Raw genomic sequence first — 11948 nt, 5'->3', positions numbered from 1 at the left:
TCACTAAATTTTTGCTTGGGTTTATAAGATTTGGGAATTGAATCAAATATGATCCGCGTGCTCTCAAATTTAGGAACGCTATCGTAGTAGTAAATTTTGTGAGAGTTTATTTGACTGAAAAGTGTACTGGCAAATAATAATGTGTATGGTTCAAGAGTCTCTTTCTTGTCTAATACTGTCGCTTCAGCAAGAAAAAATTTTAAGGCAGGAAGCTCTAATGCATCAAGATTATACATAATTTTCCCAATGATTTTAATAGCAATGTCTTGGGATATTGGAATTGTACTAACATAATCAAGAAAATCAATACAATCTGTTGTAAGAGCTGAACCTTTTTTTACAATGTTTTTTAAAATTAGTGGAATTAAAGGTTCAAGAGTTTTTAACTGGCTTGGAAATTGATTTATCATTTCTTTAAAAGGATTTATGATGTTTTTGAGTTCTTTGTTCTTTGATTTAAAAATATACTGTTTTGATATTGCGAAAAATATCTCTGTTGCTATTTGAAGAAAACATGAATTTGAAATTCGAACCATTGAATTTAAAACATCTTTTATCTCGTTATAATTGTTATCATCAGCAGTTGTAGTCCATATAAGAAAATTATATAAGATAAGTATGTAGAAAAAATTTTTGGAAGAATCATTAATATTCAAAGAATTGAAAACACTAAATGAAATGCTTTTTAGGTTGAGATCCTTTTTTAAATCTGTAACACGAACCATATTATTTTCATCTTGTATTAAATTGATATTTCCAAGTATATGATCAAATTGTGCATTAACGAGTTCATGATAGAAAAAACTAATAACTGAGCCTTTTTCAAGTGTAGGAATTTGTTCTGGCATTGAGATTCCGAGGATACCGCATATGATGTCAGATGGTAATTCCATATTAAATGCTAAGTCAGCTTTTCTGTTGAAATTTGCAACGTCCATTTGGGGTGCCCCTATAACCCAAAAATGGAACATATAAAAATTATACAACCATCTCATGATAAAATACATTTAGATTTTTCAAATGATATATATGATAATTTTATTGAAGATATTAATTCATGGTGGAGTGAATTTTTTAATCCATCAATTAATGATTTAATTACTTCAATCAAAAATTTTTTTGAACAACATAAAGGATCACCTTTCCCTATGATTGCACATGTAACTCCTCCACAAGATCAAGCTGATGCCCGTTATTTTCTAGAAGCACTTCAAACTTTGGATGTTCCAGTTATTGAAAAGAAAATTCATCATATCCAACAAAATGAATTAATATTATTTCATCCTTCTTCACCTCCATCTGATGTTCCAAGAGTTTTAGAATTCTTTCATTGTATTAATCCAAATAAATTATTCCAAGTTTTTATTGACAATGTTCTCAGAACATTCTTTTCACATGGAATTACACCTCTGCCAACTTTTGTTGGAGAATTAAAATCTCTTTATTTCGATAAATATCGATCTTTTTCATATTTAATTAGTTTAATACAACAAACAATTTTCACATACATAATTAACAAAGATTTTCAAGAAGTCCAAAATGTATTTGCATTTGATGAAACTCAATTCATTGATCAAATTCTAAAAAGACCTATCAACTCAAAATATCTTCCAACCACAGCTGTTATTAAACTTAGAGTTCCTGTAATGGATTTAACTGAAAACCTTTTACAACATTTTGGATTTGAACATTATTTATTTACAGACGTTGATTCAATAGATGATTTTTGGACATCTAGTAAATACAAGAATTTACTTGAAAGAATGAAATCAGCAGATGAAAATGAAATGAACGAATTCTTAATTACTAAATCAGGCCCTCTTTCAATAATCTTTCAAAATCTTTCAAATGAAAAACCTAAATCTTCATCTAAACCTAACCCATCTAGATCACGAAAAGGTAGACAGTTAGCACTTATGAATAAGGTTGAGAAAAAGCAACCACTTATTGATGCATTTGAAACAATCATCAGCAAAGTTTTTAGGGCACCCTCAAAATCAAACACAATTAACGTCCTCCATATTTGTGAGGGTGCCTCATTTGATCCAAGGGGCACCCTAAATGAGATGCTTTTAGACGAAGATTCTGAAAGTGATACTGCTATTGCTTATCAGTTATTACTTGAACAAGATAAAGTAGTTAGTATAGCAAATTGGATGAAAGCTTTTTCAGCACGAGTTGGAATTAAAGATAAAGCCATATTATTGTCTCGATTCCAAGTAGCTGTAAGTGATCTTGAATATCTTGGCTTAATTGATAAAAAGACTAGAAAGCCAGGAACATTCCGAAGAATTCTTCGTGTTTAGATATAAATAAATAATTATAAACTGTTCTTACAATTATACCCGATAGATATTAACAGATGTATTTGAAAGAAGACGATCATTTTAAATTCAAAAATTGCATAAACTATTGAATTAAAAATCAAAAAAAAAATCAAAATATCTTAATATACAATATATCTAAACATAATAATACAATGTTTCTAAATATTACATATCTAGTGTTATATACTAATATTATATTTAAACATTTTATTGAGGAAATATTCGTCAGGCACCATTAACGTTTTTTGACACACCACAAAATCTCAAATGATTTTGAGTATTTTTTGCCCGGGGCAAAAAAAAATATCCCAAATTAGCAACATTATTCATATTTTTTTGCACTTTCAAAATCTCCTTGTGTTTTTAATGTAAGTGTTTTTGTTTTATTATCAAATATTTCAAATGTTTGAATTGTATAAAGATAAAACATAAAAGAAATCATTCTCATTAGTATGAAAATAAAACAACAATGATCATTACTTGTATATGAAAAAAAAAGAGACACAAAACTAAATTAAATATTACAAGACATTGTCTAAATATTAGTTTTTGAAGACCTTATTGCACATATGTGAACAAAAGCCACTTTTACACAACCCAATCGAAAAAAAGTTATTATTTTATATATGATGTGTCCTATTCTCTAAACGGTCGTTTGGAATTCGATCAAACAAATTTATCTCTTATTCTTATGTTCATAATTCGTTATAAGTATTTGACAGAGATTAAGAATAATAGCAACAGATATTTTTAAATATTTATATAACAAAAACTCTTATATAGAGATTTGACACTTAAAATTAAAAAAAATATATCTTCATATAAAATTGGTTTATAAACAAAATTTTTGTGTTTTATATATTCATTCATTTACTATTTAGCGCATTGTATATGGTCAATTCAATATAAGAGAATTATTGATTTTCTAGTTAAAATCGAAAATCCTAAAAAAATTATTTTACATTTTTTTTTTTTCTATCATGAAATAAGATATCAAAAATCTGTCTTATCGAAGGAAGGTTGTAATTTTTTGTGACAAGTAGACCTCACCTAGTGTTCAATTTGACAATAATGAGCTTGAAATAAAATTTACATTTCTTTTTATTTACATTTAGCATAGAATATATTTTCTTATATGTCTCTATGTTTTATTGCACAGTGATAATAAATAAATAAAAATTTATATGTTAGAGGTAAACTCTGTAAAAAATCGTTAATATATTAATTTCAACAGATGAAGAATCAGTGAGAAAATGGAATGAAGAACATTTTATTCCAAAATTTATAAAACAAGAAAAAGATTTAAAAGAAATCGAAATTAAAGAAAGGTTAGAAGAAAGTCGAAAAAGAAAAATCAAATAAAGAAGGAAAACAAAATGAACTAACGAATAATTCACAATCAGAAAAAAGAAATAATAAATCAATAAGAAATATATATGAAAATAATCAAATAGCTGTAATCCTTATTTCTTTATCTGTTGCATCAATTCCAATTTTAATTTTTACAATATTTAAAGAAAATAAAAATTTAATTGAAGAAAAAGGTAAAATTATTGGAAATAATATCATAAAAATAAATGAAGAAGAAAATAAAACAAATGAAGATGAAAGCATTAAAAATGAAAAAGAAAAAGAAGAAGAAGAAAAAAAAGAAATTAAACAAAATAAATCTGACAATGAATAAATAGCAACCAATTTTTTGCCTGATAAATACCATTTGTTTCATATTTATTTTAAATTTTTTTTCTTATAAACTACAAAAAATTTGATAATAAAAATAAACATATGTTTTCATTTATAGTAAAAGTTTGTGCTTATCATATTATTTTTAATTTTATCTCATTAAATAAATATTCTCACAAACAGTTACATTACATTATTTTATTTTTATAATGTAAATGATAATTAATAATTATATATAGATATATATATATATTTATATTTATATTATTAATTTTTTTTCTTAACCCACACAAAACTTATATTAATAATTTTTAAAAAGATTTAAGTAATACTTCCCTTTATTTATGTTTTAGAGAACTCTTCATTTTATTTTAAAGGTTGCATTACATCAATTTGATGATATCATTTACTGTTGCCTTTTTCTTCTTTGATATCTAAAAATATTATGAATGATTATTAAAATAAAATTAAGAATAATAAAGAAATAATACTTGCACCAAAAGCAAGTGTAACAGTTTTTGAAGTAGATTTTAATGGAAATGAAGATGATGTAATATTTGAGTTCGTGATTGAGTTAGAATATATGTTAGAATTTGTATATGATACAGAAGAAGCATTTGCTGTTGTAAATGAGTTTGATTGTGTATTTGAGTTAGATTGTGTAAATGAGTTTGATTGTGTAAATGTATGTGTTGGCCATGGATTACAATTTTCGATTGTTGTTCCTTTTGATACATTAAATACACCAAATTTTGTTGAATTATATGAATCCAATGTCATTACACATTTGACAGGACAATTATCAAATGCATCATCACTAACATTAGGTTGTGAGTGGCCATAATAATAAACACAATATAGAGATTTACATTCATAAAATGCTTGTGTCTCAATTGAAACCACATTTTCACCTATAATAACAACTGATAAATTATAACAACTCTCAAAAACTTTTTCATTGATAGTAGTTAATGAATTTGGAATTTCGATACTTTTAAGAGAAGTACAATAGGCAAATGCACAATACTCAATTGTAGTTATGTTATTTCCAAAAATAACATCTGATAATTTATGACATTCATAAAAAGCAAGCATTTTAATTGTAGAGAGTGAATTTGGTAATTTAATTCGTTCAAGTGAAGATTCAGCAAATGATTCCTCACCAATACTAATCAGATTTTCGTTAAAAATTACTTCTGTTAAGTTAAGGCAACGAGAAAATGCTTTATCTCCTATTATAGACAGTGATTTAGGAAATTTAATTCTTGCAAGTAGAACGCATTCACAAAATGCGCTGAAATTGATTTTCATAAGCTTTTCTCCAAAATTAACTTCAGTTAATTTTCGACATTTGAAAAATGCATAATCTCCAATGGAAGAAAGTGAATTTGGTAATGAAATTTTACTAAATGCACATCCAAAAAATGAAAAATTGCTAATTGATGTTAGATTTTCTCCAAAAATTACTTTAGACAAATTTTTGCAATTATAAAACGCCTCATTACCAATTAGAGAAACTGAATTTCCAATTTTAGCAGATGCAAGTTTCATCCACCCACTAAATACACCAGGCGGTATTGAAGTAATATTATCATCAATAATCAAAAATAATGTTTCATTTTTATAGAGTGTTGTATTTGTAAAATCATCTGAAGTTTTTATTGTAAGTGTTTTTGTTGTATTATCAAATATTCCAAATGTGGGTATAATTAGAAAGCAAAATATCTGAACAATCATTCCTTTCCTATGAAAACAATAATGAAAATGGTTTCTGAGTACAAAAAATAAGACATAAAACTAAAATTATGATTCTAAAGTTTAAGACAAATGCTTTCTTTCATAAATTATATCAAAAATTTCATTTCAAAAAAGAAATTACTGGTAAAAGAAAATAAATATCTTCAAAATGAAAATAAATTTTAATATAAAATACCTTTACTTTCAAGAAGTACCTTAACGATTTCTGTGTGTCCTTTTTTACATGCGAAAATTAGCGCTGTTTTAAATGATTCAAATAATTTCCAAATATTATTACCAAATTTTAAATAATTAAAATAATCTTTAACTAAAAAATTTAAATATTTTTAGAATTTACATTAATTCCTTTTTGTTTAAGAAGCAAATAAAAATCTTTAGGATTGATATCAATTCCATCTTGATCAAGAAACAAAACGACTATTTCAACGTTTCCATATTCAGATGCAAAATGGAGTGGTGAAAGAAAAAATATAAAAAAAATTTAAATATTATATTGAAATATGAAATCAATAAATTAAATCCAAAAAAAGATAAATAAATATCTTTAACACTAGGATTAATTTCTTTTTGTTCAAGGAATAAAACAACCACTTCTAAATCATTATTTTTAGTAGCTTTTATAAGTGCTGTTTCTAATAATCCAAACAAATTCCATATATTATTATTAAATATAAAGTCAATAAAATAAATTCTAAATAAAACAAAATAAAAATCTTCATCACTAACATTAATTCCTTTTTGTTTAAGAAGGAATTCAACCATTTCTAAATTGTCTTTATCTGCAGCTTTAATAAGTGCTGTTTGAAATAATTTTAATAAGTTCCATATAATCAAGAAAAAAATTAAAACAATAAAATAATTTTTAAAAAAAAAACAAATGAAAATCTTTTACATTTATATCAATTCCTTTTTTAATAAGTGATACAACTTTTTTTGTTTCACCTTTTTCGGATGCATTTTTAAGTTCTTTAATTTCTTTTTTTTTCTTATTAAGTAAATCTACAACTTCATTATAACCATTTTTATATGCTATTTCAAGTGGTGTTTTAAAAGTTTTAAATAATTTCCAAATATTATTTTGTAACATAAAATCATTAAAAGAAATTTTAAATAAAACAAATGAATATTTTCTTTGATGTTAACACCTTTTTGTTCTATAATAAATTTAATAAGTTCAATGTTTTTTGTTTCTAAAGATGATAATAAAATACCTTTTGGTATTGGATTATTTTGTATAAAATACTTTACGAGATATAAGTTTCCATTTTTTGTTGCATTTAAAATATAATTTTCAATAACCAAAATTTGTTTTTTTTCTGTTAAATAAGAAAGAATTTCATAATTTGCATTGTTAAAACATATGCTTTCTAAATCAGCTGATTTCAATCCAAAACCTGCTATGTCTTTTTCATAAATATATTTAAAAATATCATTTTGATGAAATTTAATTGCTGTTTCATGTGCATTATTAAATGATGAGTTATTTTGTTCACATAAATGAATTATTTCTAAGTTTCCTCCTGCAATTGCATATTTACCCGTGTTATTTACATTTGCATTATTCATAAGTAAATATTTAAAACATTTAACTGAAGAAAAAATGCTGCATAATCAATTAATGAAACATCGTTTTGATTAATAAATGAACATTTTTCATAAAGTGATGGTTCAATTGTTTGATTAAAATCAAAATTATTTTGTGATGATATTTCTTGTAATTTTTGTAATTCATCATCAGAAATTTGACTTATAAACGATTATTTTGCTCTCAATATTTCATTTCTCATTTTTGATGATAATTTGAATGATTTTTGTTCGAGTTAAAATCAAGAATATATCTTCCAATTGCAATCGTCAAATTAATATAAAAAAATGAAACATATCTATTAATTACTTTCAGCATTCATTTTATCGTCTTTATTTTCAACACATTTTCATCATGATGAAAATATAAAAAATAAATTTGGAACGAATGAAAACATATTTGTGTGAAATTATTTTGGTGCTTCACTTTAAATAATAGGAGATAATTATCAGGGGGTTAATTATGTGGGGGATTTGTCATATTCGACTTCAATTGGATATTCGTTACATGAATTAGTAATTTCTATTTAAATATATTTACAGCATTCGAATGTTCCATTGAGTTATATATTCTTTAGTGGTGATATCCATCTGATTGTGAACTTATAAAAACAAATGAAAATTTGGAAATATTAATAAATATTTATAAATAATTTATGGGATATAATGTACTTTTCCTGTCGGATCTATTTTCACGTATTCTTTTTTGTTCAATATTGCGAGTCTTCTTTGGAAGTAATCATCGTCCAATCTAAAGTTAACAACTTCGCTTACATTTGTCTTTAATGCTTCTTGGTCCATTGATTTATTTGGCTTTATCACTAACATAATTGCTGCGTCCAGTTGATAGTCGTTGTTTTGTGCGATTACCTTTGATATCTTTACTTCATCTTCCATACTTAGTTGATGGAATGCCAGTCCCATATTCAGTACAGCTTTATCTGCATTGCACCCTAAGTTTAATGAGTATTCGCCATTTTTTGATTGCAAAATCTTTCCGAACTTTTTTGTTTCCATAACCGTCAGTTTCTTTTCAATTTCATTTTCATCGTTGACTCCCAATTTTTGAGCAATTTTTTCCAGTTTTTGAGGGCGGGTGACGTTAAAGCACATCAAAATTGATGCGTAATCACCAGAGCAATGAACTTTCTCCAGATTCGGGAAGTTAGAAGCCTTTAATGTGACTCTAGCCAGACTGTTAATCCATTCCACGTTTCTTCTTTTGAAGTTCCCCTTATAAATCTTTGTATATAACTTAAATGCTTTTGTTAAACATTTTGGTGGACCAATTAAAGGGTTATAATGGAAATCACAAGAATCTTTTGATAAGATAATTGCAGCAAATTTTATATTCTTTTCCTTGTATTTACCTATGAATTCCTTTTGTATTTCATTTGAATTATTATAATCATTAATTATCGATTCCATTCTTTTAGTATAATCCGAATTACATTCGGCTTCAAACTTCTTGATGATATAATATTCTGCTTCAATATTAAAGTTCTTTAATGACAATATTCGCTTTGTTAATAATTTCGTATAATAAGTTTCAAAGACGTCATTCAATGATAACATCTTAAACAGATAAAAATATTTGTCAAGTGTTTCGATATCAACGTTTTCATTAATAAATATCTTGTTCAATGATAACGCTAAAAGCCTTGCGACGTTTTCTGGCTCACTATTAAACCCTCGTTCAAATGCGACTTTAATAGTTCGTGAACTTTGTGGACCGAATGCTTTATCACATAATTCGATTAATGAGTTATGTAAATTTAATAACTTTTGTATCGGGTTCTTTGCCTTAAAACATTTTATAGCTTCTTCTTCAAATAGTAATGAAATTTCATGGAGAAAACTTTGGAATGTATTCGTTTCTCGTGAAAGTTTCGCACATTGTATAATACTATTGGAGTCATGTTCATTTAATGATGGACGTAAATCGTTGGCATATATTTCCTTAAGTTTATCACTGTAGATAAGTTTATGAAGTTGGAACTCAAGTGTTTGAAGAAGATTTTTATGATCGAAAATTTGGACATTTTGAAGTTCATTTGATATTATTTCTAATGAATTCGTAAGATATTCCGAAAATGGTTTCTCATACTCCATGTTAATGATCGGACGTAAGTAATTAACAATGGATTGGATGAACATTGGTATGAAATGTTTGGGAAAAAGAACATTCGATTTGAGAAAATTGGAAATCGGAATAAGTGATGTCATGTCTCCGGTGTCACGTAACTCATTGTACGAAGTAATGGCATGTTGACAAGCAGTAACATATGCGTCTTCGTTATGAAGAAATGCATCATTTATGAAATTTGTAAATATATCTGTGGTCGTTCCGAAAAGTGGATAAAGGAGAAATGTTAAATTTGTTGTTCTGGAAATGACATTTTCCCAATATTCGCCAATTTCGATGGAATTATTAAATTTTATAATATGTGATGGAATTTCTTCACTAAATTGACGGAAGAGTGAGGACAAAATGTTTGTGGCTTCTTGCGAATAATTGGTTTTACTGAGTGCTCTGAAAAATAAATGGTTGGAATATGTTATCGAAGGTTGTCGTTCTGAATAAAGAACAGAATGGATGAGCGGTAACATGTTTTCTTTGAATTCGGTGATGCCTGGTTTGGATGGAATATTAAAAGGTGTTTGAAATGTTTTGGGAATTATTGGCTCAATAATTTTGAACCCTAATAATGTATCAGATAACTCTTTTTGTGATTGCGCTTGGGGATATGTTGCCACTTTCACAATAGAATTTGATTCTTCTTTTGATTTGTTTTCTTTTTTGATTTTACGTGGCATTGGCACTTTTATGAGTGAATTTCACAATTATCAATTTCGTTGTTCTAAAATCATTATTTGTTATAATTTTATCGACTTTTTTAATAAATAACAATGTGCCACACATTTATTAGCTATGCTTAGCTTAGTTTTCTAAAAAAATTAATTTTTGAAAATTATTATCAAAATTTTTATAATTTTAATCGAAAAGAAAAATAAATGATTTACGTTCGCGCGAACTGCATTGAAAGTTTAATTCCATTTATACAAAGAAGAAAAATAAAATTCAAAATAGATGCACAAGTTCAAATACTGGATTAGCTTCTTTAAACAAAAGAATAGTATCATCATTTAAAGATATAAATTAAGGACATTTACGATATTGATATCAAATCATTACAAGAATTTCTGGTTTTTGTTCTACACCGCCATTAAGAAGTACACTTTTTGTATCAATAGATAACACTTTTTCAACTTAAACGATATATTCTTTGAAACTTTTTAAACGTGTTCTAATCGGTCTCTTGAGACCATTTATGCGTACGTTATTAAATGAACTCACTTTTTAATGACTAAAAAAATTGTTCCACTTCACGAAGTTGAAAGATTAATTAAACAACTCGATAACCCAATCCGTAGTGCAAAGATTCGTGCTGCTTCTCAATTAGAAAATATTCCTGTTTATCCTTCTTTAATATCATCACCTGAACAATTTATTAATGATGTTCTATTACCTGTATTACACCATATTTCAAATGAGACAGAAAGTGTGCGTGAAAGTTGTGTTAAAATAATTCAATCTTATATTAAACAATTAGGAACAAATTTTATTCATCAAATTTTTCAAATTATTTTCCCAAAACTTGTTTCACGTCTTGAAAGTGAAGATATAGAGCCAGCTGAACAAATTCGTCTTTCTTTATTAAAGCTTATATGGGAAATAATCAAAATGGTTCCAAAAGATTCACAAGAAATCAGCCTTAACGATTATACAGAAATGCTCTCTTCTCCTCTAACTGTTTCTTTTAAAGCTACTGATGCCAAAATGAAGAAAACTGGTTGTTATGTTTTAAATTCACTTATGGAAGTTACTTCTCCTGAGTCTTTGCAACAAGTTTCTGTTACTCTTATCAATTCAATCATTCCGAATTGTCTTCATAAGCATTATGAAGTGCGTAAGCTATCGGTATCGTCACTTTCAGTGCTTTACGCCAAAACTGGCGAAATTGAATCAATCGACAAGCTCAAAGACATACTTCAATTTCTTACGGATGATACTAATTCTGAAGTCCGCAAAGGTGTTATTGAATTTTGTGTAAATCTTTTAGTTTCACATGAGCATCGACATTTATTATATTATCCACTTCTTCTTCCAATTTTATATTTTCTACGTCCATTAATACCTATACCACCAAATCAAATTAGTTCATCTACTACTGAAGAAGCGATTCTTTCATATGATTCCATATGTAAAATTGCGCAACAATATGAACAAGATAATTCTATAACATCAAATGAAACGTTTCAATTTGATCAAAATCATTTTCTTTCCACTGGAATTATCCGAATTATATGCGATAATATCAACAAATTTATGGATTTACTTTTACCAATGTTAACTGATTGGAAAGAAACGAATCGAATTTATGGGTTTTCATCACTTATTTCAATTTTATATATTTCGCATATGAATATCACAAATTATATTCCACAAATATTTCAGCGTTTATATTTTTCATTACGAGATATGAGAGGAGATCAACAAAATGCACTTGACACTGCATCTGTTGCTTCATATGA

General features: G+C 26.5%; 2 protein-coding genes across 2 annotated transcripts; one reads left to right on the top strand and one right to left on the bottom strand.

The window, feature by feature from the left end:
- Nucleotides 1-1148: 1148 nt before the first annotated feature.
- On the top strand, nucleotides 1149-2306 carry GO595_008376 (uncharacterized protein; the record flags this gene model as incomplete). Its single annotated transcript, XM_067921943.1, has 1 exon — nucleotides 1149-2306. One exon carries the CDS (start codon nucleotides 1149-1151, stop codon nucleotides 2304-2306), a length of 1158 nt encoding a protein of 385 aa, XP_067771142.1.
- Nucleotides 2307-8006: 5700 nt separating this feature from the next.
- Nucleotides 8007-10169, bottom strand: GO595_008375 (Cullin family protein; the record flags this gene model as incomplete). Its single annotated transcript, XM_067921942.1, has 1 exon — nucleotides 8007-10169. The coding sequence occupies one exon, from the start codon at nucleotides 10167-10169 to the stop codon at nucleotides 8007-8009; it is 2163 nt and encodes a 720-aa protein (XP_067771141.1).
- Between the last annotated feature and the right edge of the window lie 1779 nt (nucleotides 10170-11948).

The sequence above is a fragment of the Histomonas meleagridis genome (genome assembly GCF_020186115.1).
Source record: "Histomonas meleagridis strain 2922-C6/04-10x chromosome Unknown contig_68, whole genome shotgun sequence".
Taxonomy (NCBI): domain Eukaryota; phylum Parabasalia; order Tritrichomonadida; family Dientamoebidae; genus Histomonas; species Histomonas meleagridis.
This window is presented reverse-complemented; position numbering and strand designations above follow the sequence as displayed.